This window comes from Apaloderma vittatum, unplaced genomic scaffold (genome assembly GCF_000703405.1).
Source record: "Apaloderma vittatum isolate BGI_N311 unplaced genomic scaffold, ASM70340v1 scaffold3463, whole genome shotgun sequence".
NCBI lineage: Eukaryota > Metazoa > Chordata > Aves > Trogoniformes > Trogonidae > Apaloderma > Apaloderma vittatum.
In genome coordinates, this window is record NW_009707362.1 from 45,668 (window position 1) to 70,167 (window position 24,500).

The 24,500-nt window shown below is 46.5% G+C and overlaps 1 protein-coding gene across 1 annotated transcript in view; it reads right to left on the reverse strand.

Annotated features, from left to right (window-relative positions):
* The window catches only part of HIPK2 (homeodomain interacting protein kinase 2), an 88,650-nt gene that overhangs the window by 30,380 nt on the left and 33,770 nt on the right, over positions 1-24,500 (reverse strand). The window contains exons 2-4 of the mRNA XM_009866148.1: positions 4,033-4,156; positions 1,808-1,927; positions 998-1,084 (exon numbers count right to left, since the gene is read on the reverse strand). Of these exons, the coding sequence (XP_009864450.1) occupies positions 998-1,084; positions 1,808-1,927; positions 4,033-4,156 (331 nt within the window). The remainder of the gene's footprint in view (positions 1-997; positions 1,085-1,807; positions 1,928-4,032; positions 4,157-24,500) is intronic.

Below are 24,500 nucleotides of genomic sequence, written 5' to 3' on the forward strand. Positions count from 1 at the left end.
CAGAAAACCGTTTACTCCTCACTGGAGCACAGGCCCTGCAAGCCTTCCTCCCTGTCTAAGGGCGTAGTTGCTGAAGTCACACAGCAGACTCCACAGTGGCTAGTCGCCCGGCTTGTGCGTGTCACATCTCTAGACAGTTAAGCATTCGGCTTGGTTGGGTCAATGGCTAGTGAAACACTTAGTCACCCTCCACTGAAGATGAACAGCTTCCATGTGGTAGCAGGCAAGCTCTGATAATCAGTATATTTATTATATAAAGGGTCGTGTTATCAGATACTTAACAACGTGTCCTGTGAGCAAAAAAAATAATTAAAAAAATTGTCAGTAGGTTTATGGGAAACATCCCATTCACATATCAGATGCCAGGAAAACAATCTCTCTATGTTACTTCATCCATTTATACAGTCCTCCATTTCTGCATGTTTGCTTGTGAATGCTACAATGGCTAGACTTTGCTAGCACAAATCCCAGTTCTGTGCTAGTGCTGTGCCAGTTCTGTGCACTAGTTTGATTGTTAACACAAACTCCATTTACAGGTCTGGTTATGCTGGAATTAACTTTCACACCAACACAGAATTGTCACTGAATCACTACTCCCCATTCCCCCAGCCAGCCATGCTCTTCTGTGGCCACAGCGATTATTTCCAATGTCACTGGTTTACAAATAGAAAGATTAAGGCACAGAGAAGTGACTTGCCAGTGGTTGCAGGGAGGAAAACTGGAGAGACAAGAGAAAACATATGATTTTGACAGTTAGGGATGTGACTTAGGCATTTTCCAAGGTCACTTTACTACAGCACACTGAGCCCATGTGCTCCTGTGTGCAGTTTTCCCTAAAAAGCAGCACATAATGAGCTCATAGGGTAGGCATAATTCTGGTATTTCTCAGCAGCTGGCATGAGAATAGGATACACGGAGAAATCACGTAGCTTCCCCTTGTTAGCATTGCTCGAAAGCACACGAAGCAGTCTTACTGCTTACTCACCAATGCTCTTACCTGTGCCATATCATCCAAACAGTTGAAAATATACTTTCTTGCTTCCTTCGACTTAATCCCCGTCTCTGCCTCATGATCATCCGGTGTCTGCTCAAAACAGGAGACAGGTATTGACCAGAAATGCCCTGCAATCAGCTGCAGGCTCTGTGCCACTTTCAGCTCGTGCCTTATCCTGCCCTCATCAGAGACCACCGTGTCTCTCTCGCCTGCCCTGATAACATTTACACTACCTCCACTATGGTTATATGCCAGCTTTTGTGCCACACGGTGATTTACCTCTTCTTTTTCACTTCAGAGGATCCTCCGAACCACAGCGGGAGTCCCAAAGTTATCTTACACCCATTCCAGCATGAGGCTCAGCAGCCCACTCCCACAGCCAGAAGCCCACTGGCATCTCCTTGGGGACTGAATGCAGCCAGACACGCTGGTACAAGAAACAGCAGGACTCACTTGCATTAGTAGTGGTTTTGATTGTCAGAATTAAAATGCTTGCTTTTGATTTTTCTTCCCGGTAGATATTAGAGCAAAGTCTGCCCGGGGCACGTTTCATTTAAACTACGCACCAATTCATTAGCTACTTAGAGGGAGATTTCCAGGTCAATTCTGAACTTTTCTGACAAAGCAGTGCCGAGCAGGTGGGCTAAGGGCTGCAGACTTTGGGGATGACAGTTTTAGCTCAGGCTATACCCACCCCAATGTCTGTGCTGCATTGCAAAAGGCAAAGACTTAGGCTCTGAGGTGACCTGAATGTCTCTCCTCACTTCCAACCAACAACTGCAAGGTAAAAGAAAGTAGGGAACGGCTTCCTACCTTCAGCCTCCACAAAGGATACGGTGAGTCTGTATCCCTGTTGAAAAATCTCGTAGTCTTTGTCCCTGCACTTAACAAATACTCTGCTGGTAAGCCCTGCGTCTGCGAAATATAGCGAATCTGTAAGAGAAGGATGAGAGGTCACTGTTCATCCTGTGAAGATCTGTGGAGGTCTTTCTTGAAGGAGGGCAGGAGGCATTTAAAACAATAGAACAAAGAAAGAGAAAACGTAGCACGTAGTAAGACTTCACCAGAAAACCCCCACACCACAACCCCATGAAAGGAATGAGAGAAAGGAGAATTCCCGTACAGCATTCCTCCATTTATCACACACATCACTGGAAACTCACCCGTACAGTACACTCCCACAAAGCCCCCCGACAAAGGGAGGAAAGTCCCTAGGTTTCAGAGGTCAAAAAGGAAGACCCATGCAGAGATTTCAATTGGGTGTTTCACCGTTTTTGTGCTTTTTTATGTCACGCTCTCCTCTCCAGGAGGTAATTCAACAATTTGAGATTTGTGCTCTAACTTTTGCTGTTTTTTTTTCCCCTAGGTGAGCGCACAGCCCTTCCTAGGAGCAGTTTGAAATTCATTGGAACATTCTGAAGTTCAAAATAGAGGTCTATGAAGTGACTGTCTTTGAACTTAGATGAAATACACACTCAAACTGACGCCCTCATGGCATGTAAAATACTTCATCTCTATCGCCTACATAACTTCAGTTGTTATTTGGGCTACTTCCATGAGTATGACCTCGCTGGCACTCACCCAGCTAAAAGATGCTACACATGTGTTTCCAGTATCTTTGACTTGACTTTATTTATTCAAAGCAGAAGGGGTCTGTGATTACACAGAGACTGATCTCGCACAAGCTTTGGGTGCCACGCCAAACCCTAACTTTGGCACCCTCTTGACTCCTGAATGTTTCTGCAAAAATTGCTGCAAACTCTGCAAAACTACTAAAAATAGTCACCTACTCCAGAAAATTCTAGGGAAGAACGGAAACTGATTTTGAGAGAAGTGACAGGGAGGGGTAAAAACAGACAAATAAATAAAGGCATAAAAAAACAGCCATTGTTTCAAAGACTTCCAAGTAGTCAGGATCCCGTTCACTGAGCATGGCTTTGCTTGGCTCTGCAGGTCTTTAGGTCCACCACAGCCCGTGCACTGGAGAAGCACCAGGATCCTGCCCCCAGCCCAGTGTCAGTGCCGCAGGGCAACTTGGGCTGCAGCGAGGGCCCGGGATCAGTCCATGCCCCATTCCCAGCTCCCCAGGAGCCCTCAGTGTAATTCACTGGAGGAAGTTTTGGGTTGCACAGGTATTGTACAGTGATTTCTTTTTTCAATTGTGTGTTTCATGGCGTTTGCTGGGGGAGGAGAAAGAAATCTACTCTTTATGCTTGGTATCTTATTCTTCAAAAGCTTGTAAGTTTTTCAGCTATGTCTGATTCCCCTTGGAGTCACTAATGGCTCTGCTCTCCATCCCTGCCAAATTTCAGCTTTAGAGCTCTGACTAAAAAAATACTAGTTACAAAAGAAGAGTCAAATATTTTCATGTATGAAAAACTTATTTATTACCCTGATCTTCTTTTCTTTTTTTTTGACATTTTCTGGAAGAAAAAAGATCCTTTTCAGGCCACATTTGCAAAAAGCTACGAACATCCCAAAGACAATTGTGGAAATGGAAAGTGTCCTGTAGCCCTGGCTCTAGCAGCCTCTGCGATATCAGTTTTAGGACTACAAAAGGAGTGTAAAAGCCTACACAGAGAGGAGCACAACAGCTTATATTAACTGGAAACCTACATCAATGTGAATATTCTCCTTCTTGCCATTGCTGTTAATATGCACCCTCATAAAATGAGTTAAGAAATGCAGCAAAGTTTGTGCAGTTTCTTCTGACAAATAAACCTTTATGCAATCCTCACTGTTACAGCAGAGAAAGGGTGCCTGCTCTGCTCAGTGCAAAGAGACATGCACAGAGCTCTTCTGTCAATGGCAGTGTTAACTCTTCATTGAGATTTCACTTAGTCAGGTCTTAAAAGCCAGCAGTACCAAACAGCACACTGGTTACCTAGAACAAATACCCCAGGTGGATAATGAAAAGGTTGGTTTGGGAGGGTAAGAAACACATATCCCTAGAAGAAGTTGGCATCTGTTCATGTTGACAAAAGAAGGGAAAAAACACCCATATCCTTGCCAGCACCCAGGGCAATGTCCGTACCCACCTGATCGTACTCCGAGGCTCCTGGGTACAACGGCCAGCCCAAGAACAGCTCCGCGATGACACATCCCAATGACCACATATCGATTGCTTCACAAAACGGCAAACCGAGGATTATTTCAGGGGCTCTGCAAAGGGAGAGGTTAGAAAACATCAGCCACAGGAGCAGAGAGGCTTGGCTGGCGTAGGGAGGCCCAAGGAGAGCGCGACGCTGACGAAACCGCCTGATGCCAATGAGTGTCATTGCTCCCATGGATCTGAGGGGCCCCAGCGGCCACTGCCAGAGTGTCTGCTAACCCAGCACTGAGTTGGTGAATGTTATCCTTGCAGAAGACTCCTGGAGGAGGCCTTCAGCCAAGAGGCAGCCCGATGTTTTGTAGCAGTTTGAAAAGGAGAGGACTACTATTATTTTCAGGCAAGGTGGGAAAATGAAGCACAAAACAAACATTGTGCATTCAAGGCTGCCCAGTGCAGGTCCGCACTCGAGGCTCTCGGGCCCAGCTCGCCGTCCTGTGGAGGAGCTGTGCAGACTCCCCACGGTGAAGCATCACCCATCCACACAGTTCAGCGGGCTTCACAAACAGACAGACACTAAGTAATCATTACAGGACTAGTATAAAAGGATTACTAACTTTTTACACAAAAGGGTGTAAACATAAAAACAGAGGAACAATGTAGTTAGATCTGTTAAGACCTAAGCCTTTTCCTCAGGAGGAAGTAGCCAAGAAGCCTTCACCTCTCAGTCTGTCCCAGGCACCTGATTAGATTTCCTCCTCCCTTCCAGCCCAAACACCCAGAATGTGGCAGCACTTCCACTATGCATTTACTGCTGGCTTCAGGAGACGCCCACTGAGGTACCTCTGCTCAGTGAGTTTCGGCCTCAGTCCTGCTGAGGAAAGAGAGGACAAGGTAAAAGCTTTGCTTCAGCTCTCCACAGGATCCCTGTCTGGGCCATGGAGGAGATGCCCAAATAAGCACAATCAATCTCAGCTGAGACGTCCACAGAACCTTAAGGTAAGGGTCACAGAAACATAGAAACATCAAGGTTGGAGAGGACCTTAAGATCATCAAGTCCAACCTAAAGCCCTACACCACCGTAACACTACTTCAACCTTTTGGCCAGGTAGAAGCTGGTGTCAAACCTTAGCCAGGCACCATGCAGTCAACGGAGACACACACACAAGGGGTACTGGTCACACTGTTTTGGGATGGTTTGAATCTTTCTTCACCAAAGCTAGACAAGCTCCCTAAACTACAGTGGCCAAGATGAGACAAGATGGATCCCCAACTTAGCACCCCAAATGCTTTGCATTTCAAAAGCAGCCTCTAGGTGGAAGACTCAAAAGTATCTTATAAATACAAAAAACCTTACACAAACCCCACCTCTGCACACAAACACCTTCCTTACCTTCCCTACGTCAGCCCAGACTTCTACATGCAGTTAAGTGCCATAGTTCCTATTTTACACAGTGATCACCTAAGGCTTCTCTCCTGCTCTTGTAGATCTTGCACCACTGCTGAAGTCCCAGGTTCAGTTACACAACAGAAAGAAAAACTTACTCACACTCCTCTAACCCTCCACAGAATAAAAAATAAAAATAGCAGAAGACAGATAAAAGAAAGAAACACATATTGTTTTAAAACCTGTGTAATTTTAAAAATAGCCTTAGGATTCCCAGGGCCCTGATGCATATTGTGGGAATGCCTGGGGTTGACTACTGAGCAAATCAAGTGCCACCATCCAGAGCTGGAAATACGATCCATGGTTCCCAGTTTCCCCATCTGTCATCAGGATAAGATCTGACACTAGTGAGATCATACTAAGGATTACCAATTGCAGTGGAAAATATTATGTTCTAATCACGCCATTATGCGGTCATGTGAAGACAAGTCTTTAGCCAAGAAACCAAGCAAAACAGGTAATTTTTTCCAAAGAAACAAACAAAGGCCCTGTAACAAGAATTAACACACCATTTTCTGTCCACAGACTTCCCAAATTCTGGGTTGACTGGTAATGACAAAAGCCCCAAACTATCTGTTCTCAAACCACCAATGCAGAATGTAAAAACTATGTGAAATTCTGTGATTTTAAGCTTCAGATTGCTTTGTGCCATTCCCACAAAAAAAATGCCAGAAACTTAAAAAGTGGCGACCTTTAAGCCATTCTAGCTTCATCTGTGCTTTTTCTCATACCCCATTGTTCAGCCCATCGTGACCAACTTTTTATTCTAGCATCAATCTCTCCTCAGGAACAAGGGGTTAATTCTCCTCCTTTCCTCCCCATTTCGTCATCCCTGCACACTACTCGACACCTAGACAAAATGCAGAGAGAAAAAGACAGCTATGGTGACCTGAATCTCATTACTATGTAAATCCTGCATTCAAAGCCATCTGCCTCTCCCTGTCTGCCTTCCACATCGTGAACGAAATGTCCCTGGTCACTAATGAAAGCTCAGCCACGAATCGCCTGAACTTCAAATCCCTCCCACTAACTCAAGTAGGGGGAGCAGAGGGGTGGACTATCGGTGGGGTATTCCCAACGTGATTCTGTGGAGAAAACTCCCTGTTCATAAAAAAAATCGCTTGCAATGCTGTCATATGCAGCACACACTCCCTCCCCTCTCTCCCCCTACTTATGCTGCCAACACCTCCAGACCCCTGCAAGAAGGAATGACCTAGAACGTGAGGTTCTAGTTTTGTTTCTTGTGAGTCTCTGGCTGTCTACTGGGTTTTCCTTAAAACTTCAGCTTCTGAAGTGCAGCAATTAGGAGAGAATTTATTTTTTACAAACAAAAGCAGTTTTTCCACCTCCTCAGTTGCAAATGAAAGCACAAAAACAGTGTCCATACCATTTAAACACATAAAAGGCAACTAAACAGAACACCCTTAAACCAGACCTATTGCTGTAGGGAGGTGGTGAGATTGTTTTATTTTTACTTTTTTGAAAGCTGGTATTTGCATTACTCAATCAAGCCTAAACATTAGTTGCAATCTTTGCCTGTTCAGCCTCAAACAGATTATAATTTTGGAACAGCGATAAGAACTCCTGCGAGAAGGGGGCCAGATCAAAGTGATATGGTGCCCGACGTACACCACAGCTGGTGTTCGCTGCAGCTTTCTTCTTCCAGCCCTGCCTTCGTGTCATGACTACAATTTTTCCATAGAGAGGGAGTGGCCTTAAGACAAAAAGATCTTGTTAACTTAATTAAGCAGTTATTAAGACACCTCAAGAGCGACAGGTACCATTTACCACACAGGCTTCCAGATTTTCAGCTAGCAGGTACCTCCCATTTGCCACACACTGACAGAGCTGGAGTCACCCCAGGAGGAGCAGCATGCTGGCACTTTGCTACTGGCCAGCATGTTTTGGTGGAGAACACTACAAGTTCTGTAATGAAATAACTCATCCGCTGGTAAAAAGGCCTTCTGAACCTCTGTAAGGTGGAAATTGTTCTGTACGCTCAGTTATGGATGCATAGAGCCTTCTGCATACAGACCTATATCTAACACACGGAACTCCTCTCTAACTTAACATAAACACACCGATCTTTTTAGGTGAGAGCTTGACTTCAATCACACCTTGAGGCATGTAGTTCCACAGGAAACCTTCTGCTTTCAATAGCATCTTATCACCGTTACTTAAAGCCTCATTTTCCTTCATCAGGTTTAAATTTGTCACCTCTCACTTCATATTCACATGGATTGGCTTAGAGGTGAAGATGGAAGCGCTTGGATCACCTTTCTTTTAGCACAAGCTATTTTCGCATCTCTGCCCTGCTCTCCCTTGTTTGCAGCATCTTCTGGCTTCTCAACGCTCCATCTCGTGGATGTTTCACTGCACTTTCACCGTCTAGAGCTACAGCTCCTCTTCCTGACACAACTGCTTGGAGACAGGCTAAACAGACCTAGAAACAGTTAAACATGAGGCTATACCCCTGACTTGTGTTACACTATTTGCAGAATGCTTTCGCGTTCCAGTCTTCCCTGAGCCTAATATTTTGTTTGCTTTTGGAGTGACACGAGGCATTTCAGCAGATGTTTTATCTGGGAGATCCTCTGAGACACACAGTCCTTCCTCCAGAGGAGCTGCAGTTAATTTAGGACATAGGATTATGTAGAAATAGTTCATTTTTCCTCTTTCAATGTTTACTGCCTTTCAGTACTGCACTGATCTGGCATAATGTTGTCTGTAATCTAGATCAAGTACTTTAAATGTTCCTCACTCTGATCTGCAGCCTACCCTAAGCAAGCCTGTGGTATCTGCATAGTTAAGCACTTCACTGCTAGTCCACCACTTTTTACAGATAATCGATACATTAAATAACTCTGGTCCTAAAACATGCACCCAGGCCACTCCACAATGACCCTTTTACTCCCTAAAAGCACTCAGATTTAGCTCAGCAATGAGAACGGTGTAATTCTCTTTTCCAAAGGGAAAGAAAGTATTTCCACGTTTTAGCCAGTTCTTACGTGGGATTTCCCCATTCTGCAGCTGTTAACGCTATGTAACAGAGAAAAATGCCCTATTAAAGTGTGCACAACAGGGTACTGCAATTATAAATTGGCAGGACAATTCACACGGCAGCAGGTCCTCCCAGAACAGCACCGAGATCTTCAGCAGATCTCGCCATAGCTGCGCAAAGAAGTGTTTTCTGTACCGGTAATACTGCTTGTCTTAACACACTCACCAAACCTTTTGATTGTGGTGGGCATCTTGTCTGAAATCATGCAAAGGCAGCTCACTGCCAGACACTTGGGTATGTGCAGAAACATCCCCATTTACCGTTCGCCCCCAGTTTTTTGGCTGTACATCTGCAACACCTTCAGCACAGTATTTCCAGCCTCTGGTATGAGACACATGGAGGGAAAATAGAAAACTTCACCCTCTCATCCTTCCTCTCTCAAGATCTGCCTTCGATGTCTCCTAACAAAAGGCACTCCCCTTCTGCATGTGCAGGCACAACCTGCTCTACGGCTCACACAGATTTCACCAGCGTAGACTAAAGACTTAGAAACCACACACCACCATTCCGAAAAAGACTGAAGAGCCCTGCCAAGAGCCTTCATCTCCAGGAGAGAAGCAGCCAGCCCATCCCCAGTTCCCACATCTTGTCCTCCTTTACCAGACCAAATCACTTCCCTGATCAGAAAAGGGTGACCCCCTTGGTTCAGCGCTGGGTCCAGCATCGCCTTGGAACCCAGACTGAACTCACCCAAGTGTACCAGAGAGCTGGCAATGCTAGGTGACAAGGACCCAGGGCATGAGGGTGCCCATGCTGGCAGCACCTGCAGGTCCCCAGAGCCAGAAGTGCCATCTCATCATTTGCTTGCACCTCACATATGACCCTGTCCTGCTTTCAGGCCTGCCGTTGGCAGAGTATTTACTTTAGCAACCCTGCTTTGTGGCAGGGTAATTTCATTGTCTGGTGTTTCTGTCAGGAAAATTAATTACCAGTCTAGCTTGCTGGCTTTTTCACCCACATATCACAGGACATTAAAAACAAATGCCAAAAAAATTCATTTCCTCAGACTCAGAGAGCTAGGCTCTTTCTGAATTTTAAAACCCCCTTGCAAACTACCCTCCTTGGGGATGATTTACCACCTCTGGTGGGGTCCCATGACTGAGCGTGATTGTCTCAGCATAGTCCTTCATGGGCAAGTATAAATATCAGACAAAAATATAACTCAAAACTTGATACTTGCTGGCACCTTGAGCAGAGAGCATGCCTGCTTCTCGTCTTTGGGGGATGCTTCTGGTAGGTTGTGGGCAGCTGCAGGCAGTGCAAACAGACCTACAGTGATGCTGTCTGCTGAGCCAGCTCCAATCTTCTTCTACCTGTTAGCCTCACCTGTCAAAACCTGAATTTCAGGAAGTAGCAGCTTTAACATCTCCATCCAGAAAGCCCTGCACAGAGGCAAGAGCTGAATCTGTCAGCCTGAGCAGACACGCACTGACCAGCTGCATGACCAGGGCTCGACCTCTCTCAATGCTCGTGGTCTCCTATGCACCAAGATACCTCCTGTGAGGAGGAGGAACTGCATCCTTCACATGTCTCACAAGGGAGTTTTTACTGAAGTGATGCGGCTCCATCCTCCTCTCAACTGAATCCTTTCTTTGGCATCTTTATGGACTCTTTCTCACACCTGTTCACTTGACCTTTTTGTATTTTGTGGAGGTATCCACTTTTTATTGCCGTATATTGTAGCATGCAGAGTACCTTTAGCTCTTAGTTAATGGAGATGGAGAGCATGCAGCACCTTTTTTTTGTCCTTCTTTACTCCTCAGACCCCAAATCACTTAAGTGCAAAAGGAGATAGACTCACTTCTAGCACTAAAAGGTTATAGTTGCTGTTTCCCTCACACCTCCAGCTCTCCATTCACACAGACATCTAATATGGAACACCTCCAGACTCAATACTTTCTTCCACTCCAGGGCTGGGGAGCTGCAGACTTGTGAAAAAGCCAGCCATCAGGGCCAGAGTTTAACACCTACAAGCACCAACAGTTCCTGCTGGCTTCGCTCACTCCCCGTCCCACGTGGTGGGCAGGAGAGCAGCTCCAGACCCCACCTGTGCCACTCCCAGCCAAGGAGAGCCAGGCTCACCCTCATTGCTGGCCTCACTGTGGGACCTCCTTGTTTCTGCTGCATACCCAAGCAATGAAATTTGCTTGGATGCCCAATCAAAGCCCATACAGAAGTGGTACAGTTCTGCAGACCCCTCACTAGGGCCTCAAGGACTGCCATGATCTGTGGACTGTGTTGGGAAGCACCAATCCAGCAGAATCACAGCAAGGGACAACCCTGGGAGTCAGGACTCACCCCAGAACAAGCAGGCACACAACGCCTTTCAGACTCCAGCATAAAGTTCAAACCCTGAAGAGTTTAGTCAGCACAGTGACACTCATGAGGGAGGGAAAGGGCCACTGAAGACCAATCTATGAGAGTATGCTGTTCACCCACAAAGATGTTTTGGTTTGAGTAGTAAGGAGGGACAGTGTCTCTAAAGGGCCTACTAACCTGCTCCCTATTTCACAGGTCAAACACAGCTACACCCCGTTTTTGGAAAGGACTGAGGGTGTAGCCAGAGCCATTTCCAGGGCTGTCAGACCACCAGCACAACCACCACTAGAGGGTAGCTCCGACACTGCATTGCTCACATTGCTCTCGTCCATCCCTCAAGATTAGTTTGCAACACATCAAAAAATATCTGTATCAGCTCAGAGAACTGGAAGCTGGATCCACTCAGCCTTCGGTGATGGTTTATATTACAAGACATAAATATAAACTGGAGGCTGGTAACAAGTGAGGTACCACAGGGGGTTTATCCTGGGACTCATCTTGTTTAACATCTTTATCGCTAACCTGGGGGAGGAGGCAGAGTGTACTCTCCTCTAGCTTTCAGGTGATGCCAAACTGGAGAGACCTGGTGATGTGCTTGAGGTCAGGGCTGGAGGCATAGGCCAACAGGGACCTTATGAATGCAGCCAGGACAAATCCAAGTCCTGTCCCAGGGATGGATAAGTCCTGGCGACAATACTTGAGGAACTGCTCAGTGGGAAAGGCCATGAGCACCCTGATTTGAGGGTCCTGGCCCATCAGCCTCCCTAGAGCAGGGCCATCAGACCAAGGAATGTGATGACCTACCTCCAGATGTGATTTCACTTGTGAAATCACATCTGGATACCACGTTCAGCCTTGGGACCCCAATGTATGGATGAACTGAAGCAACCTCAGTGAGAGGAGAGACAGCCACAGGGGACCTGACAGCAGCTTTCCCCCTTCTCCTCTGCCGTGCAGAGGAGATGGTGCCAGGCTCTTCATTCAGGTGGGCAGCAGCAAGTGAAGATGACAGACAAACTGAAACACGTGAGGTTCTCACTGCGAATGGGAAAAACACCTCCACTGTGCTGATAAATGAACCACCAGCACAGGCTGCCCTGAGAGGCTGTGCAGTTACTACCCTTGCTGTCCTTCCAAGACCCAGCAAGACAAAGTCCTTATCATAATCTCATGGCTGACCCTACCCTGACCAGCAGGTTGGGCTAAATGACTTCCCCAAGTCCCTTCCCACCTGAGTAATCTAACTCTATATGGTACAGTAACTATGCATTTGTCAACAGGTAAAATGCTATGTAGTTGTGAGTGTTTCAGGGGATACAGGTGCAGGTCCCAGGGTGTCTTTAGCAAGTGTACACACATGGTTCTTTCTATTTTTTAAAATCAGAGAGTAAGTTACACAATAATTACTTCTGGACTTGACTGGCAAAATTATCGAACAAGCATCAGGAGCCTATCATTACTAATGGTATTTAATACCAAATAAATCATAGAAGCAGACTAAGCTACCCACCCCTTGCCACCGTGCATGTTCCACCATGGTGCTGACTGGGAAGGGTGAAAATACTCCAGAGGATGGTGTCAGAGGCTGTCCAGGCTAGCCCAGACCCCGGGAAGTCACCTGCTCCCTCCTCGTCCTGATATTGGGCCATCCCACGCCTGTCTCATTCCTGCCCAGCATTCAGTCAGCGTGTCTTACACATCTCTCATGGCAGAGTGCCCATAAACTTTGCTGTGCCCCAATGCACCACATCCCTCGTAATTTTAAGGAATAATACAGCTGTGCATGGCTGACTTTATGTCATGCTAAATTACAATGTGTCGTCAGTCTGGCACCTATGCAATACCTAGCGAAAAACATAACTTAATACATCTCACTCGATTTTGCCTATAGCCAGCTTTCTGCCAGGCTCCTCCCTAGCTCCAGCCTGACTTGGCCTCAACACATATTCAGTATCAACAACCTTGTCTCTTTTTCTCCCCTGCTTACATCTGTCTCCTTTTTCTGTCTTGTCTTTTCTGCTCTCTTCTGGCACTTATTGAGAGGGGTAGACACCATGCATAGTAGTGCTGAAACTCCCCAGCCCCATGGACGGGGGGCACAGCTCGCATCCACAAACACAGTCCCGCGTTACTATGGGGGCAAGCGCAGAGAGCGTGCATTCACCTTTAAAAATGGGGTGTCACACACTCACATGCCAGGCACCCCAATGGGATCCCAACACTCACTGCCACCAGCCACACAAGGCCCTTGGGAAAGGCAATTTCCATGGGTTAATCCTGGAAGTTTCGAGCAAATCGCACTAACACACCCTCGGCACTTGCCATCGCTGAGCACCTTTCTTCGGGTTCAGAAAGCCAGATTCATCCACGAACAAAGCCTGGGTTTAAATGGGGAGGGAAGGGTCCCTGCTGGGAGGCTCTGCACCACTCTGTTCTGCTATATACATTGCATATATACATTCCATTTAGGTTAGGGCCTGAAAGAAAACCTCCTGCGCTCTTGGGCAAGAGCGTGTGAGCAAATGATTGAAGCCCTGAGCTGGAGAAGGCAGCGCAGCTGTTTGTGGAAACAAGACAAAAGATTTAGAAACAGTTGCTTTTTTCTCCCCTCTCCCATGTCAGGCTGTTTACAGAAACCAAGGGATGAAATTTTGCAGACAAAAACACTGAGAGCAGCCTGTCAGTCTCAGAGGGAGGGAGGGAGAGGGAGAAGGAGAGGGAGGGGAGCGTAGGCTTCTTTCAGGATTATGGATCATTGCTAAATTGCTCTATCAATTATTAAACCCATCACTCAAAGCGCAGTAACCAAAATATAGCAGATAAAGCCTTTCTCATCCACTCTCTACCAGCTGCTCTCCTCCTTCCTAAAGCCGGAGGGGAATGAAAATTCCCATAGTTTATATTTTATAAACATCATTTTCCCGTGCCTTGAAAATAAAAGCTTCTTTTTTTCAGACAAGGTACCATAGAACTGAGCCCATGGCAGGAAGATATTAAAGGAGGACTGGCCCTTTCGATTAACAAACCGAAGGAATAAAACAAAATCTCTTCAATCAATATGATTTCTTAGTGCCTATAGGTTAAAACACTTGTCTGTGGATAAATGAAGAGCAGGCCCCGGCCATCAATAGCTGTTGGTTGCCATTTGCCTTTGCCAGTGGGTGGATCCGAGATCAAAGGCAGGGAGGGCACGGCCCCGGGAAAGGATGGGACACGGCCAAGCGGCACGTGGCATTTGGTCTGGCCAGCGACTCTGTGGAGAGAGAATAAACTGCAAACAGGCATCCGCGATCAGAGAGGCAGCCCTGGGCAGGCTGTGCCGACCAGAACCACGAGGGGAGGAGGACCAGGACCTGCCATCCAGCTGGGAAGGCTTCCATGTGGCTGCCGATGTCTGCATGGACGTGAGTTTTTAGCAGCACATACGCAACTTGCTGGAGGCTGCAGCTCCAGTTCAGTGAAACCCTTTACCGTGCGCATCACCTGAAGCAAATACATGCCTGGGTCCCAGTGAGGGCAGCTAAAGTTAAGCATACATTTAAGTGCTTTGCTGAATCTGAATCTGCTAGCAAGCCCTCATTGCACTTGAGCTGGAAATCTTAAGAGGCAAGAAAAGCTATTAAGCCCAATAGCGGAAAAGAAAGTCAGGTCCTGGGTCAACCTAGAGACATACTAAGCTCATCTCAGCCAGAATTGCATCTTTGTACATCCCTGGAGGAAGCCCTACTGGGCTGATCACAATCATGCTCATCTCTTTGGACTCAGAAATGCAGGACTCCATCAGCTTCAGGAGGTGCCCCACACTGAGCACCATGACCATCGCCCCCGGGGGTCGTCAGCTCCACACTGACCCAGACGTGCAGGAACACAAGTGGGTCAGGGGGGTGATACAACAACAGCTACATTCAGCGCAGCGTGACCTCTGGTTGTTCTCTGAAACAGAGGGCATGCACAGAGGGGGAGGGCTGGGGCTTTCCCAGGTTATGGAAGAAATCAGGGAATAGAAAAATCATAATTTGAAGACAAAAGCCTCATCCATGCTAGGCAGTGAATGGAGGAGTCGCAATGTATTGGGTGCAGAGATCTCCTGAAGGAGGCATCTGATCAAGAGGGAAAGAACGCCAGTTATGTGCTCCCATTCATGCCACCGCAATGAAAGCATAATTCTGACTCCACTTTCTGACCCGCAGTACGCAATTTATGCAAATTCAAGCTGTTCTTGCTTCCCTCAAAGCCAAATGTCCACCAATGCCAGAGCCGGCTCTAATTTCTTGTTTTCCTTTTCAAATCTATTGTTTTCACTGTTGAATATTTAAGACCTCTTGCTGTTGCTCTTGCATTTCTCTGGAAATTAAATAACAATTAAAAAAAATCCCAAAGCACACAGAGTCAGACAAGAGTTGACTTCTCATCTCCAATGGTTTCCCATTCTGCTACACTCAGCTCCATCCCAGCCCCTTATCATTCCAGCCCAGAGCCCCGCCATGTGTTGGCCAAGTGAAGCTCCTCATGTCTGATCTGTAACGTTCCCCTAGTCTTTTGTCCACAGCAAATACTGGAAGTGGCACCAAGCTGCATGGTGGTTTTATGGGATTAGCGCGAATACTGAGCCAACTGTCAATATAAGGCTCCAAACGATTTCTATCCCTGGCAAACACGGATACTAACCAGACTCAGGCCATGATCCTAAGATCGCGGGTCTGAGGCTAAAAATACCAAATTACTGCAGCCTTCTTTTATTTTTTTTTTCCTTTTAATCATGTCTACTGGCTGCTTTTTTTTTTAATTAGAAAAAGACAAAGACAAAAATAAAGTACTTATCCTGCCTGCTCCTCAGAGAAAGGAGCATTGCCCTTTACTTATCTCTGAAGAGCCACACAGATTTAATATTATTATTAGCAACAACTATTTGTATTTCTGTAGCACACAGAAGTCCCGGCGGAGCCCGGAGCCCCATAATGCTAGACGCTAAAACACAACGTGCTAAGGGACTGTGTCTGCTCCAGAGAATTGATTATCTAAGGCGATGTGCGGTGACAGGGGAACAGATTGGTGGAGCCGTTCGCCCAAGATCATAAGGAGAGAGCGTAGCAAAGCCAAGAAAAGAAGCGGGGTCCTCGTGAACAGCGTGCCATATCTACTAGACCACAAAATCTTCTATTTATGATCTTCAGGAACAGCAGTAACAATAATGCAACATGGATTTGAAGGCTCTTTCAAAGGAAAGGGTATTACTTCAAAGGGTGTTACTTAAGCGAGGCAGATTTTGAGGCAAAATGACCCGCAGATGTTGCCCAACGAAACACTAGCTGTGTTGGGAACAGCTCACACAATAGTCTGAGGAAAAGCCCGGGAATGCCTGCCCACCGGCACGTGGAGGTACACGCAGCTGGGAGCAGCAGGGGCACCCCGGAGCTGCCCCAGTTGGCTATTCCTGATGCAGAAAGTTGAAAGTTTCCACCTTCAACTCAAGCACTACTTGAATCAACACAGCCCGAGGAGCAGATGACAACAGCCCCCTCTACAGCTGCAGGGCACGGCACTGTGGAAAAACATTCCTCTTCCACACAACTGCAGAAATTCAAATCCACTCTGAATTTAACTTATTTTTATTGTATTTACACTAGGGCTAACAGTGGGAAGGGTTATGTAGGGCTCTACTATACTAGGTGCTGTAAAAAAAAACAACGTAAGGAAGCAGTTCCTGCCCTAAATGACTTGCAACCTAATTTGGGATCCCACACCACCCTGGAAACAGAAACTCTGGGACTTGCTGCCCACCACCTGCTAAGGCAAGATCTGCAAACAAGCCTGCATGAAACACAGTCCCTGACCTATTGGGGTGACCACTAGCAGTCTGGATCCCGCAGTCAATGGGGACAGGATGGAGCCCCTGGATGTGAGCAGCCCCCCTGGGAAGCTGCAGCAGCCTGGACCCCTGCTCGACTCCCAGACTCTGCTCGTCTTGCCTGCTTGCTCCAAACACCAGTTAACACCCTCCTGAGATCCTCTTTTTCCCAGTTCTCCTCCTGGCAGTGACCCCTCTTGAGTCGAATGCCTGCTGGTCCAGTGCCTACAGAGCAAAGGGATGGGCAGGGTAAGCCTGAAACACCACCTCTGGAATGGCGCTTTGTGTGAATGCCCTCTGCTCCAACCCACACCTCATCTCATATGGAGATGGGAGCTACCACATTTTAGGGCCAAATACTGCAATTCCTGACTTGCCCACACACAGAAGAGAGCCCTTGCAGCTGTTACCAGAGGAACAACTCTGACTTTAACCTTTAATGCCACGCATCTTACTGAAGCTGGTCAGAAAATCAGAATACAAGCAAGAATGCACGTGTGGTGTGGAAATAGTCTCAAAGGAATCATGATGCTTGCAGGGAGAGAGGCAACACTGCAGAAGGAAGACTTTTAAAATCAAGCCTTCTGCAAAGTTAACTTCATTCTTTATTTAAAACCGTCACGTGGAAAATTCAATTGTTCTCCAACGTGTCTCTGTACCAAACCAGGAGACTAAATTCAAACATTAAAGTGTGAAGCTGATGAATTTAAATCCATAGTAAGTGCAAATTTCAACACAATTTTAAGTACAGAGTCGCTCCCAACACCTTCATAACATGTCAACACATAGTCATATATTTGTTTCTGGGACTCTTCAAATGTCTGCTTTTACAGTTTCATTTCTTTCATGCCAAAACAAATTTTTAAAGCTATCCCGATGTTCTGAAAAAACAATATAAACATTTCCCGCATGTTAAAATCTTAGGTGGCCATGACAGAAATTTTGGAGAGACAAAACTTGCAGAAAAAAACATCATACAAAGGAAACTTTTCCTCATCTTTGCCATGCACGACAGGAATTTGGACTGATTCCCGTCTGATTAATTTTAACTTTTAATTCGTCCTTGGATTGCATTGTGGTACGGATGTCATTTCTTAATTTGACTGTTTTGCAAGTAGCCAGTACTGTCCTTGTAAAGGGCGAAGAAATCCCCATATATCAGGAATGCTTTTGGCTGAGGGGAAGTTTAGTAATTACTCCAGAGAATTAAATATAACAGTCAAAAGTACTTCCCAGGACATGAAGGCAAAGATCTACCCTTTCTTGAAAGAAGGGGCTCCCTTATGTATACATCTATATCTTCAATTATCATGAGTGCCTGTGACAATTTAGCCCTCTGCTAAGTCAACTGCAGGGTTCAAGAATATTTCCTGGCATTCTTCATATTTTTTCACAAGTTGCAGTTTTATCTGGCGTATATCATACGCTTCCACTCAAAATGCCTGAACCGAACCATCGTCCTCCTGACAGGAGGAGTTTGGGCTTTGTGAACTTCACTGCAGCTCTCAGAAACCTTCTCGCTTGAGGGCTGCGTTAGAAACTACCGAAATCAGAGCAAGTTTGGCTTTGACAGGTAGAACTAGGATAGAAATGCTGAGGCTGGAAAATACCTCTGAGATCACCAAGTCCAGCCTAGGACCCAACACCACCACATCAGCCAGAACACGGCCCTAAGTGCCACGTCCAGCCTCTCCTTAAACACCTCCAGGGACGGTGACTCCACCACTTCCCTGGGCAGGGCATCCCAACGCCTGAGCACCCTCTCCGTGAAGAAGTGTCTCCTGAGATCCAACCTAAACCTCCCCTGATGCAGTTTCAGGCCATGACCTCTCGCCCTGTCACTGGTTGCCTGGGAAAAGAGCCTGGCCCCCACCTGACTGAACCCTCCCTTCAGGCAGTTGTAGAGAGTGATGAGGTCCCTCCTGGGTCTCCTCTTCTCCAGGCTTAACACTCCCAGCTCCCTCAGCCTCTCCTCACAGGACTTTCCCTCCAGTCCCTTCCCCAGCCTCGTTGCTCTCCTCTGGATCCACTCACTCACGCAGCAGGGGGATGCAAATGGACCAACACGTCCCCTTAAAGACACTTTCATCCAGGCCTGTGCCACCAGTCCTAAGTCCATGAATTTATCACTCCAACACCTTGGAGCTTTCCCCATCCTTTCACCAAAAACCTTAGTGCCGTAGCATACGCTTTTGGTTTCACTTCTTTTCCTGCGCCCTTGCCCAACTGCATCCCCACAGCTCTCTCAACACATATTTTTGTTGTAGAAAACAGTCTTTTGGGGAGCAAAACCAAGCCGGCGATGCCCGCACCACGATGGGCGGGCGGTCTCCAGCTGGGCAGGGGGAGGATGGGAAGGTCCCTGCACGAGGGGCAGGTCATTACCCACCACATGATTTACTACCAACACACAGTGACACTTAGGGCGCAATAAGGAGGTACATGAGTGCTTTACCAACAAACAAGACGGGAAAGGGAATAACTGTATTTCCCCTGTTATTCTAAGGGAAGGTTCACCAAAAGGTTAGCGAGAAAACAATGTAGGCCATTGATCACAGGGACAGCTAACCTAGAAAGGTTACCGCGTGTTCCTGCCTCATTTTTCACATCTACAATTACTCCGCCGCTTCTCCTCACATCCCGCCCATCGCCAAGCACCAAACGCAAACCACGGCTGCTTTATTAATTATGCATTTTGTTTGCGCTCATTGTCACTGCCCCGCAACATGCTGTGGTGGCTGAAGGGTTAAGTGGCATGACTTCTGTGATCCCCGCAGGGCGTCGTGGCCTGGGAAAGGCAAAAGGCAGCTTGAGGGCTCTCCTGCCTTAGCTTCGCCCAACGCAAGAAGCTTCCACCTCTCAGCAGAGGCTAATGTGAGGTGGAGGTAGGAGGGCTGCAGGTCTTTACATCTGCCATGTGACACAGAGAAGAAAGGTAAGGGCACGCGAGGGAAGACCATTCCCATTCATGAAAGGCTCAGATTTGCTTTTGGATCTTCATCCAACTGAAACAAAATGCCAATATAGCTGAACAGACTTAGCACCTCCTAAAGCGCAATCCTACTTCGAACAGTGCTCGTCTAAAAACAGCAACGCCAGGCTCCTTGTTTACTGCGTCTCCCTGATGCCTGATCTGAATTTCTCAGTTTAAAAGAATTACTTTTTTTTTTTTACTTTTTTTTTCCCTACCTACCAGTCTGGCAAGCCCAACTAAGGCTTCAAGAGCCACTCTGGACACATTTCTTGCACATTTATGCAGGCAGACATGGGCAGCCAAATTAGAATTACACAGGGATGGGGAGGAGAAGAGCAAGCCAATGATTTGAAGACAATATATTTGCAGGGAACTCAGTATGTTTCTACTCAAAGTACAGCAACACATTTCTGAGGCAGGGAAGCCTGAGGGTCTTTTTTTTGGTACATTTTTTTTTTTTTGCTTTGGGGAAACCTAAAATAGCTTCCTTTGAGAATCTGTATTCTTTAATCACTATTTCTTCCTTCTACAGTATTTCTGGGTCCAGGCTTTTCAGTTGTAGAGTAAATATGCATAAAATAAGGAAAGCTTTTGCTGCAGCAACAATAGTGAGAAATACTTTAAGCCCTAGATCTGAGAACTATTTTCTGTTCTTGATTTTTCTATGCCATCAGAAATTATAATTAATTCATGCTTTAACAATACTAAAATCATTATTTTCTAATTGTAACCATATCTGCAATAGAACTCCATGTTGATGCAAAGTGGAAAAGAAAAAAATTTGCTGACAACAGTGAGAAGCTTTCATGACAAAAGTCACGCAATGATACAAACTTGTACGCACATCCTGTTTTGCATCCCATTGAAGTTTACACCCATTGAACGATAATGAAGAGAGAATCACCCTGGAAAAGCCAGTCCAAGTAGTCTCAAGAGGAAATGAAATACAGCATTTCTCTTGAGAAAGGAACCTAGAAAGGTGAGAGCTTTTGCAGTGCCTTTGAGGCTGTTGAGCACTGAGATGCTCACTTCAGGTTCCTGATAGAAAACCAGGCACAGGTAGGATTCAGAAAGACCAAGGAGGTTTAGGCCTCCTTCACACTGGCAAGGAAAACCAAAAGCATGGCACCTGCTGCTGCACACCAAGGCTAACTCACTTTATTGAACATAATCACACTCAACTACTCCGAAATACTCTAATGTGTTCTCAAATGTTTGCAAAACTTCCCCACTCCCCAATTAAAAAACTAAATCACAGAGCATCAGCCCATTCCAAAAGCTTTATTCCTGAGTTGGATCCACAACAGACAAAGGAGATGATGCTGGAAAAATCTCACAATGGGCCACAACAGACATTGTTTACCGTGTCCCCGAGGTGCTGTGTGAAACCTCTCCTTCGCACACTGAGAGTCAAATGCTTTCACAGAACAAATCTCCACTCCCAGTGCCTATGAGCACGTACTGCATTCAGGTGAGGCTTCCCTCAGCCAAAGCTCTCATGAAAACAGCATGGGATGGCTGTGAGAGTGACCTGCCACGGCACTGATGTTCCAGCTATAGCCACCTCCAGTTCAACTCTCACCCCCTCTTTGTAGTTTCCCCTCTCCGCTCAATGAGATAGCTCATTACTGAACCCTTGTGGAGCTCCACACCACTTCTTGGTGACTAAAGCTGATCCTGGCACCTCCGACAGAGCTGGCCAGATGCTGAGATCAAGGGAAAGCCCACCAGGAGCACTGGCTTTTTGTGTTGATGTCCATCCTGCACACAATCAAGGCAAAGCAGAGGGGGAGTCCTGACCAGAGCTACCACCGGCACAAAACCCGGATCCAGCTGGGGAAGAGCAGGCAGAAGTCATTTGAAGCCAAGAGAGTAAAAGCCACGCATACACACTGAGGGCTGTGCTTTGTGCCCATCCAAGTCTGTTGTGTTGACTTCTCCAGAGTCATGCCTGGTTTATTTTCTTTCATCCAACAGAGAGGCCCAGCGTCAGTGCAGCTCTCGTCCTCCTCTGCATCCATGAGGCAATGTTTATGTGTCACATCAGCAGCGGGACTGATGCTGTACCCAAGCACAGCTTGCTGGACCAAGGGAGAGGAGAACTGGACCAGGAGATGTTTAAAGCTTCTGGTTTCCACGCTGCCTGCAAGATCCTCAGGGACATTGAGAGACGATCAGGAAGTGCCTTTACCGTGTTTTCAACGTAATTTATGAGAAAATTGGAGGATCTTACATGTGATCAATTTTAAAGATCTAGAACTGCAGTACGGGAATTTTCTTCCCTGCTTGATTAAGCCAATGTACACTTTTCTTCAGGCTGATGGTGTATATGTAAGCTAGGGTATATGTGTTGGGGGGACAACTCTTTGTTGTTTCTTTGAATTCCATTGTTTCAGTAGCAAAGAAATAAACAAAGAACAAACGACAACATGGTACAGAGCCGCATGCTCTCGAGTGGAGCAACAGCTGCAGACCTTCCAGGATTGAGATGGGCCCTCTGAGGATCCATCTCACTCACTTTTAGAAAAATATCTGCTTTTCCCTTTTCTACTTCCTTGAAGCAGCAAACTACATGAGGGAAGGATTAATTAGCTGATGTCTGTAAAGCCCTTTGAAGATGAAAATTGTTATTTTTATTTTCAAGTCCCACCAAAGGAGATAAAAAAAAAAAAAAAGGCCAGAGAAAGACTTCTGCTGTTTCCCGCAGATGGGGGTCTCAGGACTGAGCTCCTGTACAGAGACACTCCTCCAACAGTATATATTAACTGGCAAGCTGACACTGCAGCCCTTCCCTCGGGGCATGCACTAACAGGGTCTCTGCCCAGCTGCCTATTTTCATGAAACATGTAGAACTCAATACCACCGAGACCTCTCCCTCTGCATCACATTTGCTTGAATTTGCCCACCTCGCTCAGAAGTTGAGGGGAACAGAGCAGCAGTGTGATCACACACATCTCATTTCCTTAGAAAAGCAGACTAAAAGCAAATGAGGAAGGCCCTTGAATACAGATGCAGAATGCCTCGCTACCCAGAACCCAGGTGGGCTATTTTTTCCTGAAGTATAAATTACAGAAGTGATTTACCCTTTCTGAAACACTGCAGAGGGTTAGGGCTGGGCTAGATAAGAGTTCTGTTTAGCTCAAACCACAACAAACACTTTGCACCTACTGTTGTTAATTTCTGTATGCCCCTTTTATTTTTTGCATGTTTTCTAGTTGTTTGTTTAACTCCCCATGTCTTTGGCATCATTAGGATGCACCCAAAGCAGATGCACGCTGTGCTGCAGGACAAGGATCCTCTGGCAGCTGGAGAGAGCAACAAGAAGCTTACAGGTGGGTGCCCTGCCCTAGGAAGACAAAAATAGCAAGAAGACAGACAGGATTGCAATGTATTAGCAGAGCTGCACTTAGTACCTAAGACAAGGACAACAACGAGCTGTTACAGGCCAGTCCTGAAGTAAGCTCGCAGCCCAGAAGGAGAAGACTTTAAGATGCCCAGCCCATTACAGCTCCTTCAACTCCACGATCTCATAAAAATCTCATGACCACCAAAAATAAACAGGATGTTCCCTTTGAGTTATCCTGTTAGGTAACATCTAAATATTCATCTTAATGATGATGCCTAATGTCCAGCTCCAGATATGTTCACTCCCCCATGACCGGGGCTAGCAGCATCCATCCCGAGCCTGCCCTCACCTGAGTTCCCTTCCCTGCTCTCCGCTCAGCAAGGCACAATGTGTAAGCGCTGTGAGGTCCTGCATAAAAACAGCCATCTGGTGAAGGGGCAGGAAGAACCAGTTAAAAACAGAGTAGCTCCACCATATGGAGAAAATAATTCAGTTGGGCAGTGTAGGAAGAAGCAAACCCTATTATAATAATTGTGTTGCCAAGTGATGTTGCAGACTTGTTTTTCCCCCTTATGGCTTCTGCACCGATTAAGAACAGAGCTTCCCCCATAATGTGGTACCATCCCCACAGCAATATCAAGCTGTTCCCCCAAGTGATGTGTGGCATTACCAAGTTACCACCAAAATGTCTACAGCACAAACCAAGCACAGAGAAAGGACCACTGCATCCCCTCACCTCCTTGCTTATTCCTCCATTCTGAATTGAAACAGCAAAACATAGGTGAAAAGGTGATCCAATTCAGATGGCCAGCACCCCAAGGAAATCTGATGCATAATTAGCACAGGAGGCAATTACACTAGTGGCAAGTCCAGGTTTAAATGACTTCTGGCAATGCAAACCTACTTGAGGCTGACAAAAAAAACAAAAGAATTCTGGCCCTCCTGTACTCCCCATATATCCAGGATAGGGTAACCTGATAAAACTCTGACTATAAACAGCTCCTGCTTGCATGGCTCCCATTTTTCTTCAGACATTTCTGGGCTGTTGATAAAAAAGTACTAGGTGTGCAAGCTCCAGAAGTACTTCCTACCCTGCGGAGTAAAGGCAACCCCTCCCTGGAGAGCATGCTAATCTGCTCCCCCCACAGAAGCCATTACTGCTTGGGCTCCTAGGCTCCTGCAATCAGATTATCATCATCAAGAGCTAACTACACGCCAAATGGTGAGTCTCCCAAGGTGTCACCTCAGCCCTCCTGGTCACAGTGGTGTATCCTCCTCGGGAACCTGTCAGGCGAGGGATCTGTCTCTCCTGCCACTCCCTGCCCACCTGCCACACAGACTAGCAGGGCCGCCCAGGCAGCAGTTTAAAACAAAGTGCTTGCAAGTCTGGATCTGGATGTTAAACACAACCACCACAGTGAATGATGGCAGGTAACCCCAATTCTCCAGCTCTGATGGACAT